The 19,193-nt window shown below is 38.5% G+C and overlaps 1 protein-coding gene and 1 pseudogene across 6 annotated transcripts; both read left to right on the plus strand.

The window, feature by feature from the left end:
* Positions 1-516: 516 nt before the first annotated feature.
* Positions 517-4,812, plus strand: LOC112175235 (6,7-dimethyl-8-ribityllumazine synthase, chloroplastic). Of its 6 annotated transcripts, XR_005803686.1 has the most exons (10): positions 517-1,112; positions 1,201-1,334; positions 1,537-1,632; positions 2,177-2,272; positions 2,396-2,474; positions 2,687-2,733; positions 2,842-2,901; positions 3,260-3,506; positions 4,144-4,208; positions 4,528-4,808. XR_005803686.1 is itself a non-coding variant. In XM_024312894.2 (9 exons), exons 1-8 carry the CDS (start codon positions 965-967, stop codon positions 3,293-3,295), a joined length of 696 nt encoding a protein of 231 aa, XP_024168662.1. In that variant the 5' UTR covers positions 517-964; the 3' UTR covers positions 3,406-3,473. The 6 variants fall into 6 exon arrangements, 3 of the variants coding, with proteins under 3 accessions (XP_024168662.1, XP_040367657.1, XP_040367658.1); XR_005803688.1 differs by lacking the exon at positions 2,687-2,733 and having other exon boundaries at positions 4,528-4,812; XM_024312894.2 differs by lacking the exons at positions 4,144-4,208; positions 4,528-4,808 and having other exon boundaries at positions 3,260-3,295; positions 3,406-3,473.
* Positions 4,813-5,484: 672 nt separating this feature from the next.
* On the plus strand, positions 5,485-6,013 carry LOC112176167 (annotated as a pseudogene).
* The last annotated feature ends 13,180 nt before the right edge of the window (positions 6,014-19,193 follow it).

Genomic DNA, 19,193 nt, shown 5'->3' on the forward strand with positions numbered 1-19,193 from the left:
ATAACGGTGTCAAACTTTTATTTTTTAAGGGATATTTTTGTCTCTCCATTTCTTAACTCAAAATTTTTTTTTCTTCCACTCAACAACTATTCACTCAATAAAAACCGCTTCCTTCTTTTCCTTCTTTTCTACTCTTAACCTCTGATTTCTGAAACACTAAAACCCCAAACTTGTAATCTAAATGACACTACTAGAATTATGCCATCAGACATCACCACTATTAAATCGATCGAAATTGCATGCGATGTAAAAAATACATCCTAACATCAATATCGATTTCTATTGTGATTATAAACATGGGTCGTTAAATTAACCGATGTGTAAAGTCTCATTCAAAAATTTTGAAAAATTTGCGGAGTGACTAAGTTAAAAATTTTAGAAACGTGGGGGACTAAATTTTCATTTCCTCTAACACTTGATAATTTTTTCACTTTGAGTTAAACTTTCGCACTTTCGCTTTCCCTCACTTTACAACAAAAGAATAACTCAAAGCCTTCTGTCCTCTCTCTCTCTCTCTCTCTCTCTCTCTCTCTCTCACACATCCGGATCTAAAACCACCATAACCACACACAGCAGCTCTGCCCTAGGTATGGAGGAGCTTCTTATCCGGTGGCTGCACCGGTCCCGATTCTTCACTGAGAGTCTCCAACTCCGCCCACCGAGCCCAATCGACCTGATCCATCTGGCTCTTTGAGATCGAGATAAACCCCCCCGTTCTCGAGACTCGATCCCTGGTGGCCAGTATGGAGGACAACGCGTCGAGCCCAACACGGCGTTATTTAATCTCGTCCTCAAGGCTATGCACGGCGGCAAAGAGTCCGAAGCCGCTAATGTTGAGTACAGTGAGTCAGTGGCTGATTGATCTTGGAACTCCAGGGTGGTTAAGAGATTTAAGTTTGAAGAGCCACGAATAGAACAGATTCAAGATCTTGAGATTTGTATTTGTACAGATCTTGAAGTTGAAATGGCCTCTGCTGCTTCGGCTTCAAGCACTAGGTGCTTAGTTCGTTCACGCCTCCCACTCGGCGAATGTCAGCATCATCGTAATAACGGGATTGCACTGCTTCCCCAGTTACCCAAACCCCTCATCTCTCTTTCTTCTTCTTCCAAAGGTTCAATCTTTTCTCTATAGTTCTAATCTAAGTTTTCATCTTTCTGTATAATTTTGATCTAGCGCTAATTAATTGATTAATTAACTAGCTGCTGCAATTGCAATTGCAATTTCAACTGCAACTGCAAGTGAGAGGAAGGAGCGTTCCTCTTTTGCTCGAACTGCGGCTGTTCGGCATCTGGTGGGTTCCGTTACCACAGCTCACGGCCTTCGTTTCGCAGTGGTCAGTCAGTCTCCATTCTCCAACACTATCTACCTTTTTTTCCTAGACAAGCTAGGTTGCTAATCACTGCTTTCAATATTCCTCAGCAGAGCTGCAGGGGCTATGTACTGTTGCACTTATTTAGATTTTCTACTTCATTTCATTATCATCACTTGTCTCTGCTTCAGATCATTCAATGATTTTGTTTTCTTCTGTCTTCAAGGTTGTAGCACGGTTTAATGAGATTGTCACAAAGCCATTGCTAGAGGGAGCCTTAACTACTTTCAACAATTATTCTGTTCAAGAAGAGGACATTGATGTATGTAGCATTCTTTTCTCTTTTCTCTTTTCTCTTGCCTTTGCTTCATACCTCTTACTAGTCTCAATCATTCTTGTTTTGCCCATTGCCTCCCAACTAATTTTATTCTGCTGTTTATCCTTTATAACAATCCTGATCCATTTACCAAACTTTTTAACTTGCACATAATTTACTAAAATCTGATTCCCAACTCACACAATTTTCTGGGCATGTTAGATATACTCAGAGTTTGGCTGTCCATACTTTGACTGCAGTCTGAACTGTCTGTTCCTCATGCTATTGCTCAGAAAAAAAAAATCCTCTAAGGCTCTCATCAGATGAAAGTCTAGGATTCCTATCTCTGTTTTTTCTTCTTAATGAACTTAGAAAATTCTTTAAAAAAATAATAATAAAACAAAGAGGAGTGAAACTATGCAGCACTACTAACTCTTAGCATTTTGCATTTCAGAGACTTGTCATTTGGAGGCTCCAAAGAATAATTATTTACCAACTTCATGCCTGTGTACATTGGACATGACCTAATTATTCTTTTGCTTCCCCTCAGGTGGTATGGGTTCCTGGTAGCTTTGAGATTGGTGTAGTTGCACAGAGGCTTGGAAGTTCGGGGAGATATCATGCAGTTTTATGCATTGGAGCTGTGGTACGGTACCATGCAATTTTGTGCATCTTTATTAAATATAATGTCTCTCCATGAGAGGTTCACCCTTTACTATACTGTATTTGCATCTAGTATCCTAATTTATAAACTGCTCCTTGTCAGTAGATAAGAGGTGATACAACCCACTACGATGCTGTTGCTAATTCAGCTGCATCCGGAGTGCTTTCAGCTGGTTTAAAATCAGGTTTGTGGCTGGTTTTCTTCGTCTTGAATTAGTTATATCTTGGAGTTCGTATTCAGTAACTCAAGCGTTAAAGAGGGTCTAGGAAATCTTTTCAAATCCTGAACTTCTTATTTAACTGGTCATATTGTCAATGTTGTAGTGGTGTTTCTTTTTTCTCTGTAATTCCATGAATAATTGTTTCCTAATATATGACTTCTCATGTGTCTTTCTAGATGTTCCATGCATATTCGGTGTCTTAACTTGTGATAATATGGAGCAGGTAAACTTTTCATTGAAGTATTCAAATGTAGCACATTTTACTCTTCAGAGTTATCTTCTTATTACCAGAGGAAGAATAATCTTACTGTGCCATTCATTACCATTGCAGGCTTTAAATCGAGCTGGTGGTAAATCTGGAAATAAGGGTGTAGAGACTGCCTTGACAGCTGTAAGTTTGGACCAACTAGTTTATGTGCTTTGTTCTGACTAGTTTGGAAGGAAGCATTATTCTTTTATTCTTCCTGAATTTTTACCGTAGAGGGTACATGTAGTCTAAGGTAGTATCTATTTATATATATATATATATATAAGTGATGTGAAATAAAAAAATTAATAGTAATACATTTAGAGTTCATTAAGATTAATATGTTTTTCCTGTAAAAGAACAATACTTATAGTTTGAACTTAAAACCCTTTGATACGAGTCATATGACATTGATATTTCTTGATATTTCACCTAGGCAGTATTTCTTGTTTATTCCTGGTAATTGATTTGATTTGAGTATTTTCATTTGGATTTTGTGCAGAATTATATGATGAAGTACTTCAAAGAGGATGAATGAGTATAGCTTTATGGATTTCTGCTTTTAATTTGCCTTTCGAAGGGCCTGTTAGACCTTCCAATAAAGAAATTCGTTTCAGAACTTTATGTTTCAATATTTGGTTGTTGTAGTGCTACTGGTGTCCCAGAAGTGTAAGCATTTCTACACATAAAAAGATATGATGCAATATGTAGAATATGCTCAGAAAAACCAGCTTTCGATCTACTCACCAGTAAGCTTTATCTTCTTTTTGCTTTTCCTTCTGTAATATTTTTAGCCTTGTTCATTTTCATTGGCTAATGTTTACACCAGGGATGTGAAACCTTAACAACGTCCCTAATATCCTTTTAGTTATGACCTCAGAAGTTGCTCCTAATAATCTTGTACTGGAGGCCTCATTTATATAATCTTAATGAGAGGGGGGTCCATATGAATAATAGATTGTTTGAAATATTGTGTTTTAGTTAGTCTTCAAATTTCAGGACAGGTAAGTTGGGGTTTTCTTGTGAAACTACAAACTTTTGTCTTGTGTATTTTGTTTCTTCATGATCAAAAGTCTGGTGCTTTGTCATGATCAAAAGTCTGGTACATTGTAATTCTTGCAACCTTGAGAGCCTTCACACTATTGTCCATAACATATCTGGAAAACAAACTTCCTTCATATTATTAGTTCTAATGTATTTTGGAGGAGAGACTTGCAGTTGGCTTTTTGTTCTTTTGTTAAAACTGTTACTTTAGTAAACCTTTCCTCAAACTAAATGATATGATCCTTTTTTTTTTTTTGGATAACTAAATAATATGATAGCAGTTTTATTTGTGGAAGGTCCTTGTGCATGCATTAGCTGACATTGATTTACACATGTATGTAGGATTTTCAGACCAAGGAGGAGTCACTTTTTGGGGGAGAGTTCAAAGACACTGCCCTCTTATCGGGGTAAATTTCTGAACTATTTTTTGAGACCTTATTCTTTGTTTCTGTTGTAAAATAAATAGATCATCTATACAGAGCTCGCTATGGTTGAACCTTTACATGAATGACATAGGGGACGAGGTAGAATTTTCAAGTTGTTAACTACTGTTATGTAGTTATATTAGCTCATATAGTCATATATTAGCTCAACCGTATCTCTGTGATGAATGATAGCAATGGTAACAGCTATAAAATGTTCATGATAATCAGTGGTCTTGCAAGTGGAATTTAACAGGGAACATTGCATTTCCATGTTTGTGTTACAATATACTCTCTTTTGTAGGCTTCTCTAGTGCAAAGTTGGAAGATCTCAAGACTTTTTAGACAATATGAAAACAATGTGAACTATCCCAATGATTTCTTCAATCTTGCAGCGCACCCAATTCGCACCTGTTTGTGGTAGATGCAGTGACTGCAGCAATTGTGAACAAAACTAAAATAGTAATTGCTAGGCTAGCCTTGTAGTAGGTTAATTGGGGTTTGTATTTGGCCTATTTTGTAAACTGTCAAGGATAATGATTTTGGTCATAATACGCCAATATTCAAATTACTATGTAAATATGGATTGCATTTTATAGCAGCAACTACATATTTTGTTTACATCATACTCATCTAAAGAACATGATGTCTATACATAAAGTTTAAATTAGTTATAATCATAAAAACAGATGTCCATTAAGAGAAATACATCAGTTTTAAAATGAAAATCGATGTCCTATTAATCATAGGAGATCGAATTATTATGTTGGAACCGATGTGCCACAAACTAGTGCACATCGTGTTTTAGATAGAGATCGATGTCTAGTATAAGTATTGTCATCAATGAAGACTAGAAAACAGATGTGTGAAACAGTATCAGTCATCGGTTTTAAATAAATAACGATGTTAAAATGCATAGTTGGGCTGTAGGATCTATATTTCTATAAGTATTAAAGGCAAAAAGATGAGGGTTTAACAATATATAAACATACAAAATTGTCATCATTTAAACGTATTTACATCGATTTATAATGAAGAACCGATGTATATAATGATACCAGACATCGGCTAAAAACTGATGTCTGGATTTTCCTGACCTTTCTCATCACCCACTAAGACATCGGTCGGAATTCTTTTTCTCATCGGTTTTTGGCCGATGTCTGAGGCCATAATTCTAGTAGTGTGAAATCCCCAAATTCAATTTAGGGTTTCTCTATATCAACTTCAACCTCTATTTTCTTCTTCCAACATCTGATTTCAGTTGAAGTTTTGATTTTTGGTTTGGGGATAGAAGATGGGGGCATTCATATCCAAGTTTTGGTTCATGTTGTTCCCTGTAAAAAAGAATAAGATTGTGGTAGTTGAGTTGGACAATGCTGGGAAGACGACTACCCCTTACAAATTACACTTGGGAAAGGCTATCACTACGAACCCGACTATAGGTAGCAAGATAGACCGAAGACTTCATGGAAAACACGCTACCGTGGAACTCATGCTATCATTGTGGCAATAGACAACATAGAAAGTGCCGGAATTTCCATTATGAAGGATGAACTCTTCAGGTTGCTTGGACATGCAGATCTTCAACATTCAGTCATACTGGTTTTTGCTAATAAACAAGATCTCAAGAATGCCATAATCCCAGCTGAGATCACTGACACTCTGTCTCTTCACAACATTAAGAATCATGACTAGCACATCTAAGCATGATGTGCTTGCAACGGATGGGTTGTATGATCGATGGGCTAAGTTGAATCGCCTCACTGATTACCAAAAAAGCACCTAGTTGAAGAGTTGTTAGGTTGTGGTTAATATGGCTAATAATCTGTTTCTTTGGTTTTGAATTGCATGGATGGTGAGAGACGCTTATGGGTCTTTGGCACGGATGGTGAGAGAGAGAATTTTGTGATTAGGAGGGAAAGAAGAAATAAATGTACTAGTTTTTTAAAAAACTAAGGGTTTTTTTTTTTTTTTAAATATTTTTTTTTTTTTTAAAGAGGGAACTTTGATAAACTTTTTCAAATCTTTAGTCTGGAGGTTAGAAAATTATTGGAGTTTGGTATGTATAGTTAACACTGCAGAGTCCATGATTATCCATGATTTTCTAATTCCATAAGTATGAATGATATTTTAAATACCTCTGTACTTTTATTCATTTTTAGAAGTCCTAATTGAATACCCCTAGATTTTGGTGGAATTCTTGAAGTCTTTAAAATTCTAATTGAATATCTCAAGACTTTTTTTTTTTTTTTTAAAGAAGGACGTCAGACTTTATTATAGCACTCAAAGGCGATTAATGAGTGCAATGATGGCCACACATTCCCTAACAGCCAGAGGAATGGTACCTACCCAAGAAACATCTAACCTAGAATATAAAGCTAATTTAGCAAGTTTATCTGCTGCAACATTTGATTCCCTATAAATATGGGCAAAGTAACCCCCTGGCAGAGAGTGCAAGGAGTCTACAATGTACGTCATCCACAAGATGACCAAGAAATGACAGATTACTACTCTGATCTTTGGTAGCCTGAACCAAAGTCAAGCAGTCGGATTCGAAGATAATTGGAGTCAACTAATGGGTAACAGCCAAATGACATGCCCATCTGCTGGCTTTCATCTCGACCTCCTCAGTAGATGAAACCTCACTCACATACCGGCAACCACCAGCCACCGCTTCACCTTCCAAATCGCGAAAAATGACTCCCAGCCCACCATTCTCCCCACTGCAGTTGAAAGCCCCGTCAATGCTGGCTTTAATCCAACCCACTGATGGAGGCGTCCAAGGCCTCTGAACTCGGAGCCTGGAGGAAGAAGGAGGTTTCTGTAAAGCTTGAAATGTGAGGAACTGAGCTTAAAGCTGAAAAAATAATTGAGAAGAAGACAAAAACTTTCCATTCCAAAGTCTCTGATTTCGTTCCTTCCAAACCGACCAAGAAATGAACATCAATAAACCAAAGTTATGCCTTGACAAGAGTTGAGAACAGTACACAAACCATTCAACATAATCATTAATGATTACATTCTCAGAGAGAGCTGGAGCTAGGGGAGGGAAAAGCTTAGAGCAACAGTCACGTTGTATATGTGAGATTGATTCTTCCTCTGAGTTACAGAAAAAACACCCATCACCAGTGAAAACTCGTTTAGAAAGCAATTGAGAAGTAGTAGGAAGTATAGAGGAACATGTTTTCCAAACATGAACCTTGATTTTTGCTGGCACTGGTGCACGCCAAATACGCTGCCATAGAGTACCTCCGCAACCGGCCTAGAAGCAGTAGCAACATTAGAGTGTAAGAAAGCAAAGGCAATCTTATAAGCACTCCTGGTTGTAAAAAGACCCTTCTTGTCATAATGCCACACAAGCCAATCTTGAACAGTCCGAGTACTCAAAGGAATAGACAATATAAGTGCAGCATCATCTTCGTCAAAACAACTAGATATGAAACCTATATTCCACCCCCCATGAGGAAGAACCAAATCCTTCACCCACTCTGGTTCCACATCATGGCGAACAAACGGTCTAAAAGCATGTGGTCTCGGAATCCATGGATCATTCCAGATGTGGATAGAGGACCCATCCCCTACCTACCATCTAAGACCCTGCATTAAAATATTAAGAGCTGAAAAAATTCCTCTCCAACAAGCTGAGGGAGAAGCAGTCATCCGAGCAGCCCTAACATCCCCCTCTGGGTAATATTTAGCTCGGTAAAGTCTAGACAATAAAGAAGAAGGATGACGCAACAGATGCCAACCTTGTTGCTCTAGTAATGCCAAATTATGTGCCAACAGATCACGAAAACCCAATCCACCCTGATCTCGTGGCAAACAAAGCTTATCCCACGCTAGCCAGTGAATTTTCCTACCATCACCCTTATCACCCCACCAAAAAGGGGCACAAATCTACTGAAGTTTATCACAAAACTGCCTTGGAAGAAGAAAACAACTCATGGCATAGGTAGGGAGGGCTTCAACCACCACCCTAATAAGCAAATCCTTCCCTACGCTACTAAGTAATTTTCCTTGCCACCCTTCTAGTTTCTTGCTCAACCGTTCTGTAATGTAAGCAAAAGTTCTAGTTTTTTTGCATCCAACATAAGTTGGAAGCCCCAAATATTTGTCGTGTTTAGGCACCACCACAACACCCAGCAAAGTAGCCAAATGTAATTGTTCTTCCGCTACCACATTCTTGCTAAAGACAACCTCACTCTTATCAAAATTAATTCTTTGCCCCGAAGCTAACTCATACTCCTGTAAAACAGACTTCATTTGTTCACACTCCTCAACTGAGGCTTTGCCAAAAAGTAAACTATCATCAGCAAAAAGAAGATGATTGATAGTAGGAGCCCCTGAACAGATAGTAATACCTGATAATAAACCTTGATTGACCCTATGAGCAAGAAGAGCAGAGAAGCCTTCAACACATAGTAAGAACAGGTACGGTGACAAAGGGTCACCTTTTCTCAGGCCCCTAGAAGGGGCAACATAGCCTCGAGGTTTACCATTAACCAGGAAAGAGTAACGAACAGTAGTCACACACTGCATAACTACGTGAATCCAAGACTCATCAAAACCCAACCTGACCAAGACAGCCAGCAAATATTTCCACTCCATTAGGTCGTATGCCTTACTCATATCCAGCTTCAGAGATAAAAGACCATCCCCTGATCTCGTATTGTGAATGCAATGGGAAACTTCATTAGCGATAAGAGTATTATCCGAAATAAGTCTACCCGGAATAAAAGCACTTTGAAAAGGTGACACTATTTCGGACAAGAAACCCTTCATTCTGTTAACCAACACTTTCGAACAGATTTCGTAAATAACGTTACACAAGGCAATTGGCCACAGCTCAGACATTGTTGTCGGATTCTGGACCATAGGAATCAAGCAAACATGAGTATAGTTTATCTCTCCAAGTAAACAACCTATGTGAAGAAAATCCTGAACCGCACTAACCACATCAGTCCCTACCATGTCCCAATACTATTGGAAAAACAAGGGAGGCATGCCATCTGGGCCCGGGGCTTTAGTTGGATACATCTGAAACAAAGAAACTCAAATCTCATCTGCAGAGTATGGAGCACAAAGTACAGAATTCATATGTGGAGTAACCCGAGGTTGAATAAGCTCCACCATTGACATCATGTGATTATAATCTTGATCCGCCGAGGTAAACATATTTGAAAAATAGTTCACCACTACTGATTCCAAGCCTTTTTAAGAGGTCTGCCACTCCCCTTGTGATTCAAAAAGGCCACTTATCCTATTCTTTGCCCTTCTATTTAATGCCTTGCGATGGAAAAATTTAGTATTACGGTCACCGTCAGTTAACCACATAACCTTGGATCTTTGTTTCCAATATGCATGGTCCTCAGCCAACACGGTTTCCAATCTCAAAGAGAGGTTCAAACTCTCCTGATGAAGCTCAAGAGTACTGAGAAGATCCAAAACTGCAGCCTCCCTCTAAGCAGCTCAATCTCCCTGCCCCGTGCGCCAAAAGTGCCTCGTTGCCAATCATTAAGAGAAAACCTGGTTTTGATAATTCTATGGGCTACCTAAAACATGGGATACCCCTCAATGTTACAATCCCACCCTTCAGCCACCACCATTCCACAATCCGGATGTTCCACCCAAAAACTCTCAAACTTGAACCTGTTTGTCCGACGAGTCGAAGCCTGAAGAGACCCTAGTACAGATAGTAGAATGGGAACATGATCCCCATGAATGGGAGCAAGGTTTGTGACCCACACCGTTGTGCCACATCACACCAAGCAAGATTAACGACTGCCCTATTGAGTCTACATTTCACTCCCCCACCTTTCCAGGTAAAGGGAGACCCAAAAAACCCTAGGTCAGACAATTCACAGTATGAAAGAAAGTCCCGAAAAGATTGCATCTGCCCCTCCCTCCTTAGCACCCCTCCTTCCTTCTCCCCTGCGTGCACCAGCTCATTTAGATCACCAATCACCACCCATGGCAGCGATGATTGATCGCACAAATGCCGCAGAAGGGCCCAAGAATGATGCCGCTCTGCTGTGGTTAGATGGCCATAAAAACCAGTTAACCTCCAGCCCATACCCGACCCATCACAACTATGAATCTCTACATCAATATGGTGGTTCGACTTTGATCTGAATCTGACATCCATTCCATCGCTCTAGAACATAGCAAGCCAGCCACTCTGCCCGTGGCTGAACACGGCTTCACAATTTAAATAACCAATCTGTAGTCACAGATTATTCATATACTCCACATCATTCACCTTCGTTTCACTAACAAAGATAAAAGAAGGACGGTGCTGCTGGATCAAACGTTGGAGCGCTTGAACAACAGTTGAGTTGCAGAGACCCCTGCAATTACATCCCAACACTTTCATCGAAAGGTTGAGTTGCTGAAAACCCTAGGTAAAAACCCGAAAAGACACTACACCAATTTTTCAATCAGACAACACATATTAGACGACAGCAAACATTTTAACTGTCGTCTGAAATAATCAGACAACAGAAAAAAAATATATGTCGTCTGAATTTTCGAATCCAACGACAGTCATTACTTGGCTCTTGTGCAATTACTTTTCAGACAATGGTTGATATAATAGATGTTGTCTGAATGGATCAATTCAGACAACAGTTATTATTTCAATGTTGTCCAAGGTTTATTCAGACAATGGTTGATTTTTTATGTTGTCTGAATGGATCAATTCAGACAACAGTTATTATTTCAATGTTGTCCAAGGTTTATTCAGACAATGGTTGATTTTTGATGTTGTCTGATTGTTCAATCACACAACTGTTATTCATTGTCTGTTGTGCAATAACTTTTAAGTCAATACTTGCTAAAAGATATTGTCTGATTTAGTTTCACACAACTGCTTTTATTCATCTGTTGTCACATTATCTTCAGACAATGCACCCTAAATGCTGTTGTCTGAAGTTAGATTCCCCCCCTCTTCCTAAAAAACTTTTGTTAAAATTTTTGCGGGAATCACAAAAACGCGGAGCGGTGAACTTAAAATTAAAACAGTTGAAGGTGGGAACAAAAATTTTAATTCCCACACTTGGATATATTTTCCCACACTTTCATTTACTCCCCAAACCCTAACCGAGCACAACTCATTTTCTCCCAACTCTCCTCTTCATCCTTCCCCGCCTCTGACCAGCACTTTTCTCTCTTCTCCTTCTCTCTCGCTTCCTTGTCCTTCCAAACCCTACTCTCTCTCTCTCTCTCTCTCTCTCTCTCTCTCTCTCTCTCTCTCTCTCTCTCTCTCTCAGTTTCTAGTTCACCAACCTCGAGAAAATTGAGAGCTCCGTGGCTCCGATTCATTTCGCAGAGACCGAGGGATTCGAGGTCGGAGATTTCCCGACGGTGAGTTTGAATTTGGAATTGGTGCGGAAGCTGGAGTCGGCGCTTGGGGTTTCGCTGGGAGGCTCGGTGACGGACATGGCGGTGGTGATAGCGACGACTTCAATTGAGTTGATAATTGGGTTTTTGGTGGTGCTGTGGCAGAGATCGTCTGATAAGACTAGTTGGGTGGTGAAGCAGCTGGCGGTGCCGCTTAAGGAGGAGGAAGATGAGTTTGAGGTTGCATCGGGCAAGACTAGGGTGACTATTTTCTCTGGGACTCAGACCGGCACCGCTGAAGGTTTTTGAATTTGTGGTGGTTTTGTTTCCGTTGAGAATGTTCCAGTGGGTTTTGTTATGGGGTGGTTTTGCTCATATGTTCAGTTTCTTAGTTTCTTTTATTAGCTCTCATTTTTGGTGAAAGTAACTTAATGGGTAGTAATTTGGATGTGGGTGGCTGCTTTCCTCGTGATTAAAGATTGCTTCTGCTCAGCAAAGATCAAAACTTTTTTTTATTTTTTGAATGGACAAAGATTAAAACTTTACCTTAATGGAGTTGGTGGGTGTTCTTTTGTACTAGTTGGTGCGGCAAAGTTTCGTTTTTGATAGATTCTGGGATACAATTGTTCCTTGTTTTTGTGTGGAAATGATATGTGAATTGTTCTGTATGGTTTTTCGATCATTGGGATACCTTTTTTGATTGAAATGGATCATATATTGAAATGGGTTGAAAAAGAAAGAAACTTGATGAATGAAAAGGGGTGTAGGTGCATAGATATGATCTCATTCCTTTGGTAGGTTCAGTTTACTTTTTTCCTTTATAAGAGTTCTGTGATGGGGATTTTGTTCACAACAGGGTTCTGATTCCTAGTTGAAACTGCTGATATAATTTTACACCCATTCTTGTAAACCTACAGAAGGAGCAATGACAACTTGTATACCAGCTGGAACTGGTAAACTGCATTTCAGAGTAAGGGACTTCAACGCACAAGGTTGTAGAAAGGCTTCTTGGGTCACATTTAGTGAGCTTTCATGGTACCTTATCACTGCCTTAGTCATGCAGCATTCCACATTTTTCTGAAATTAATTGTGCACATGTGGATCTGAATTCCATACTAAGCATTGTAATACAATTTGACATGAAATCATTCACCTACAATTTGGAAATATGTTTATTTGCTACATTTGAAGTGTCCAAATCATGGGCCATAAGCTAATTCTAGCTAAAAAAGAGCCAAGCCTGTAAGCCTCTGAATGACAATGTGTATAAGAGCCAAGTCTGTAAGCCTCTGAATCAAATGTGTAAAAGCCTTGTCTGAACACGTCATGCTTAGAATTACTGAAGCCGTACACACTATTGGTTGCGTCTTTCAACATGGTATCTGTATATGTGTGTGTGTGTGTAGGGTGGGGGATCTGGTTACTGTTTATCTCTGTCGTCTATTCTTATAACATGAAAGGAGAAACTAAGTTTGCCGATGGTCTGATCTTTTTATTTGTGCATGGCTTCTTATCTGGGCTTTCTCAGGTTTGGAGGGAGAAGAACGTTATAAAGGCAACACCAGGAAAGAGACGTTGTAACTGTAGAAATGAGGACTATCACAGGCAAATCGGTCAGGGAATGTTCCAACAGATGACGGAACAGGTATATGCTTGAACAAACATTTCTTCCGTCACTATATGATTTAAAAAAATAAAAAGTTTGGAGAGAACGACCATATATTTAGCTGAATAAAGAAGTCGTTCTTCCATTCTTGGTAAAGAGTTTTCACAAGCATGCCCCTTCTTCTGCATGGAACAATTTATTTTGTGTGTGACTTACTTTTACCAATTATACTACTATATTAACCTTAATGAACACTCGTGAAGAGCTCTTTCAGGTCTGCAAACAATGTAACAATGTTAAATATGAAAGGGAGGGATATTTCATCACTGTTGATATTGAGAAAGGGATGCAAGATGGACAAGTAAGCTTTCATTCTTCATATTTTCTTCCAAGATTTGGAATTTGGTTATAGCAGTAAACAAGGGGTACTTCTTCCTTGTGCATTTACAGAGAAAATCAAATCCTATGTTTCCATTTATTTAGTTCTGTTTCATGTGCATGTTGGTGATTTGATTCTGCCGATGCCTAATTTAAGACTTAAAAGTATCATTCCATATTTACTGAAATATATGCTTTTTTTAGGTAGTAACTTTATTTGCTTAATCTTTGTTGCAGGAGGTGGTTTTCTATGAGGATGGTGAACCCATAATTGATGGAGAACCTGGAGATTTAAAAGTCAGTGCTTTGACCTTACCACCTTGGTTTATATAACGCCATATTGAAGCATCTCAGATACCATTTTTTATGCGTAGAAGTTTTTATTGCACGCATATTGATGATACAATGCCAAATGCATTCACTCTCTCATGAACTCCAACATCATTTAAGTGTTTAATGGTAGTAGTGAGATTGCCCCTTTGATAGCAAAATGTGGGATTTTAGACAGCTTAACTTATCATTATGCTTTATTGTATAACCATCCACATCCAGGTCGTGTGGGGTTTCAAAGTTCTTGCAAATTCAGAGATGTAACTCCTCCCAATCTCCAATTAATGAGAGCTCAAAGCCCTTAAGAACCATCACTTCATCAAGTTTGCGAGATGGTTCCACTAAATTCTTTGATTTTACTGTTATTGGTAGTGGAGTTGCTAGCCTCCGCTATGCCCTGGAAGTGGCAAAACATGGATCTGTTGTTGTCATTACCAAGGCTGAGCCTCATGAAAGTAATACAAATTATGCTAAAGGTGGTGTTGGTGCTGTACTGTGCCCTTCGGATTCTGTGGAGAGTCATGTCCAGGACACCATTGTAGCAGGAGCTTATCTATGTGATGAGGAGACTGTCAGAGTATGTTATAGAACCAATTGTAAACAGGATTGGTGGATCTGGTATGGATCTCAGAAGCAAAGCAAGGGTAAATAACATTTCCGCAGTTTATCTTGGTTACTTTATTGTGGTTTGATTAATTGATTGAGTGAATAATATTTTTTTTCGGGTGTGTGAAGACTCTGCCAGGACCTGTTAGGAGAGGCAACAATATCTTGGTGGGTTAAATTTATCCCCTGTTCTTAATAGAATAACTGGACAAGAATCCAGAAATAGTAAGAAAGTAATAGCTTGTTGTGGGTTAAATTTATCCCCTGTTCAAAATATAAGATCTACTTCTACTATATTGAGGCCGAGTAGCTATCTGATTATCTCTTGTGGTAATTGATATATGATTAGCTATATGATTGTGTTAATTGATATATGATTAGCTATATGATTGTCTGGGTTTACTACTTTACTATATGAGTGTCTCGTGTTAATTGATATGCCATCATTATAATAATAGTTATGTTAATTGAGTGTTAATTGATATGCCATCATTATAATAGTTGTGTTAATTGAGTGATTGTCTCTTGTGTATGAGTCAAGTACTCATTTTGAGCTGCAGGGGAGAGAGATCAAAATAGGAGATTTTTTTTCTTTTGGTAAGCTGCACATTAGGAATTTGAGCTTTTCGATACATGCATAATGTATAATGTATAATGGCCTTTTGGCTGGGGGCAGTAGGGATCTTTTCGCGTCCTTGGCTCATTGTCTTTCGAAATATGCCAAAGGCCATCCCTTTCTCATTTTTAAATCAAAATCCCAAGTGTCCTAGATTTTGACTCTCTCTTCTGTCTCTATATATAAAGCCCTTCATTTTGTTGTTGTGAACTGTATTAGGTTCATTATTGATGAACTGAGTAGTATTATGAAGTCTTGGTTGGTGGTATCTAGGATTTTTATGAATCTCATGTTGTTTTAAGGCTCTCATGGACCTTGTTATGTTTTATGGCTCTCATGGACCTTGTTCTGTTTTAAGGCTCTCATACATTGCTCTGTATCATTGACTGAATATGTTGCTCTGTATCATTGAATTGCAGACAAGATTTGAAGGTACAAGATTTCAAGATTGTTGCTCTGTATCATTGACTGAATATGTTGCTCTGTATCATTGCTCTTTATCATTGCTTTGTATATGTTGCAAATCTCAACAATATTCTCGCATTGTATGTCCAGGTACTGGATGCAAAGCCTCTTTTGAAGGAGGCCCTTCAAGCCGAGGGTAAACAAAAGGATGTACTTAAAGCTGCCGGTGCATTGTTTTCACATATTTGTGAGGTTTAGGCAAGGTTAATGTGCATCACATTTATGGACAAGTATTGTGGGGGTTAATGTTGGGATAAAATGACTTTGTTGGATATATGGATGAATGTATCGAATCTTTACATAAATAAATGTGTTTTGGGTTGTCATTTGGATCCCATATATGCAGAATGTAGGTCTTTTGAATGTCTCTTGGACCATTCTATTCCAGCTAAAAACTATTGTCCAATAATTGATCATCATAAAATGCCTAACAAAAACTGTTGTATGAGTCCTCTAACTATAATACTTTAAGGACTAAAAGAACGAGAAAGCCATTGTCCAGCAAAACAACAAACAATGGTTTTGTTTAGAAATCTATAGTATCAATAATAGATAGACAATGGGATTTGCAAGTACATATTGTCTGATCAAGCCTTCAGACAACAGCAAGCATATAAGCCCCTGTTGTCTGGCACAGCCTTCAGACAACAGTAAGTATATAAGCTGCTGTTGTTCTTCGTGGTATTCAGACAACAGACATGATAGTAGCTGCTGTTGTACTAAACTTTATCAGACAACAGTAAGTATATAAGCTGCTGTTGTTCTTCGTGGTATTCAGACAACAGACATGATAGTAGCTGCTGTTGTACTAAACTTTATCAGACGACAGTTTTCTGGTATTGTCTGATTATGTATCAGACGGCATTGAGATAGACAACAGCAATGCCTATAATCAGACGACAGTGAAAAACTGTCGTCTGATTGAAAAATTGGTGTAGTGAGAGCTTTCTCGAAAATTCCAAATATCTCAAGACTTTCATGGACTACTAAAAGTCTATATTGAATATACCCAGACTTTTAAATTCAGTAAATTTCTTTAAAAGTTCCACTAATTCCATATACAATACACCCCTAAATTTCTTCCGATTTTTAGTACTGAAATATTTGCCTTTTATTCGTCGGGTTTTTTGCTACCCTATTTTTGTTACCGTAAACCAAACAAATAATAAGAAATAAATAAAATCTTGATTTCGGCAGCTCTCAATCTTTGGCGTGAACCCTGCATAACTGATTTCTAATGAACTTTTGATTATTGTGTTTGGTGTAGAATTGAGCCAGAAGAAACCGTTACCGTGTATGAGATGCTTCTCATGTTGGCTACTAGAAAAGGCCACAACATCAAGCCTGAAGGTATGGATAGTTTCTTTTGGGGCTGAAATTTGCACACTCCTTTTTACATTCTACACACCCTTTGCCTTTTTTTTAATATTTCTTATCAATTCACAATATTTTTCTTCCAAAACTACCTCTCTCTCTCTCTCTCTCTCTCTCTCTCTCTCTCTCTCTCTCTCTCTCTCTCTCTCTCTCTCTCTATATCCATAGAACCCCATTTGTGCAATCTATGGCCTAGATATTCTCCTCCTCTGCGCTCTACCTCTATTTTAATCCACTCAAGTCCCTCTTCTCCTTCAGTCTGTTTCCCGATGCCCTTCATCCCCGTCTTATCTAGCAAAAACCCATCCGCCAAATCATCTCTCACCTTAAAAATATTGGCGTTAATCTCAACTAACCGGAGAGGGAGGTTGCCGTCATTTGGCCTTCACCATTTGTTTTGATGATGAAAATTCAAGTACTAAGCTTAAAGTGTGGGTTGCTGGCTTGATACACATTTACGCAAGCGTACGTATCATTGTCAAGATAGGGAAGTATTAAGCCCAAAATTATCATACCACGGGGATTAGTAGCTAACCCACAATCCTTGGATAATCAGAAATAAAGACACTTAATTAGTACACAAAGAAAAAGAAAATAAATAAAAATACTACTCTAAGGCACCAAGCCTTAATATTACTCGGCTTTGGTTTGCACTGAAGCCTAATCAAAACGAAGACCTAGTGATGACTATTTACAATGAGTCGAAATTGTCGCCAAAATTGTAATTTGAATTTCTAGAAACTAGATTGCAAGAATTTAAATGAAACCTTTAACTAACAATTAAATTAAATTAAGGAAAGAAAAGTAAGAAATGAATATAAATAGGGGATTGGTAGTTGGGGATGAATCCCAACCCGAATTCAATGCTCAAGATGCTAATTTAATTTACGTGCAATTTACTAAAAATGGTAGAGGCCGTACTCAAGACTTTTCAAGGCTCAAGGGCCGAAATTCCCTTTCATGGTATTCCTACTCCGGTTCAAGGGCCGTAGGAACTCACTTGACATGAATTAGAGCCGGTTCAAGGGTCACTAGTTCACATCAAGAGGCCTAGAGATCGAGGAATTAGGCAACCAAGCTCACCATAACCGCCATCAAGATAATCAGGTAATGAACCATGCTTGTATCTCCCACCATTATCAAATCGGGGTTCTAGCTCTAAAATCTAAGGATGTCATCCTCTAAATTTCAATCTAGAAATATTAAAACACATATCCAAGAGTTGACAATTCCTAAGAATGCATTCTAATCAATTATCACAAACACAAGCATCCAATAATGAACAAATTCCATAAATAAATTAAATTAAGCATCCATTACATCAAATTTAGGTTAGGGCACACAACCTTAACGCCCAACAAAATTTCTACTCACTACCCATAAATATATACATCATCAATTCCATCAATTTCATACAAATAAAAGAGGGAGAACAACCAAGACAAGCTACAAATGCTAGAAAGCAAACATAACAAGCCTTGGAATGATAATTTCTCCCTTTTACCCAAGTGGTGATTAAACCCCTTATGCTTGAAGTGCTTCCCCTTTGAATCTTGTGAAATTGATGAGAAGATGGAATTTTGGTGAGGTGGGTCTTAGTGAGGAAGTGTGGATCTTGGTGAGGAGAAGAAAAGATGAGAAAAAGAAATTTTGGTGAGGTGGGGTGGTGACAGGACCCGCCCCCGGATTTCACCCTGAAATCCGAAGTGGTCCTGCGGGGTCCACCCTAGAAGAAATTTTTCCAAAAATTTGGCAGAACTTCCCCTAAAATGAACTACCCAAAACCTGTAGAAATGAAATTTACACTTCTTAATCACCCATCCTTATTCTCCAGGAGCCACCCTGCTCTCCAAATCACAACATCGTCCAATTCACATAACACAAAACGCAACTTGATTAACATTAATCCCACAGGTAATCAGAGCAATTCTAATATAAATGTAAACAAGGAAAACCCAATTCAAAGGCAAACGCGGAAGCCATGCTGTTGACTATGCCTCAACTCCATGTACGCTCGACCTCAAGCTAAACTGGCCTGCAAACTGGGCATTTGAAACCAAAGGGCCCAGGGGAAACATTTAAAAACTGTTAGAGTCAGCGGACGAAAAATAAATAATTTCGAATGAATAAGTAAAACGTAATGCTTTCCCAAGTTATTCTCTAAAACCTCGCATGCAGTAACAATCTTGGAAATACTTTTAATCATCATCTTGACTGCAATCTTAATCACGTAAAATAGAACATCTTGCAATCTCTT

The sequence above is a fragment of the Rosa chinensis genome, chromosome 7, assembly GCF_002994745.2.
Source record: "Rosa chinensis cultivar Old Blush chromosome 7, RchiOBHm-V2, whole genome shotgun sequence".
NCBI classification, from domain to species: Eukaryota; Viridiplantae; Streptophyta; class Magnoliopsida; order Rosales; family Rosaceae; genus Rosa; species Rosa chinensis.

Coding starts and splice junctions, on each gene's coding strand:
- LOC112175235 (XM_040511723.1), top strand. CDS start 965: ATGGCCTCTGCTGCTTCGGCTTCAAGCACTAGGTGCTTAGTTCGTTCA. Junction 1,113..1,200: donor TCTTTCTTCTTCTTCCAAAG/GTTCAATCTTTT, acceptor TTAATTAACTAG/CTGCTGCAATTGCAATTGCA. Junction 2,475..2,686: donor TTCAGCTGGTTTAAAATCAG/GTTTGTGGCTGG, acceptor GTGTCTTTCTAG/ATGTTCCATGCATATTCGGT.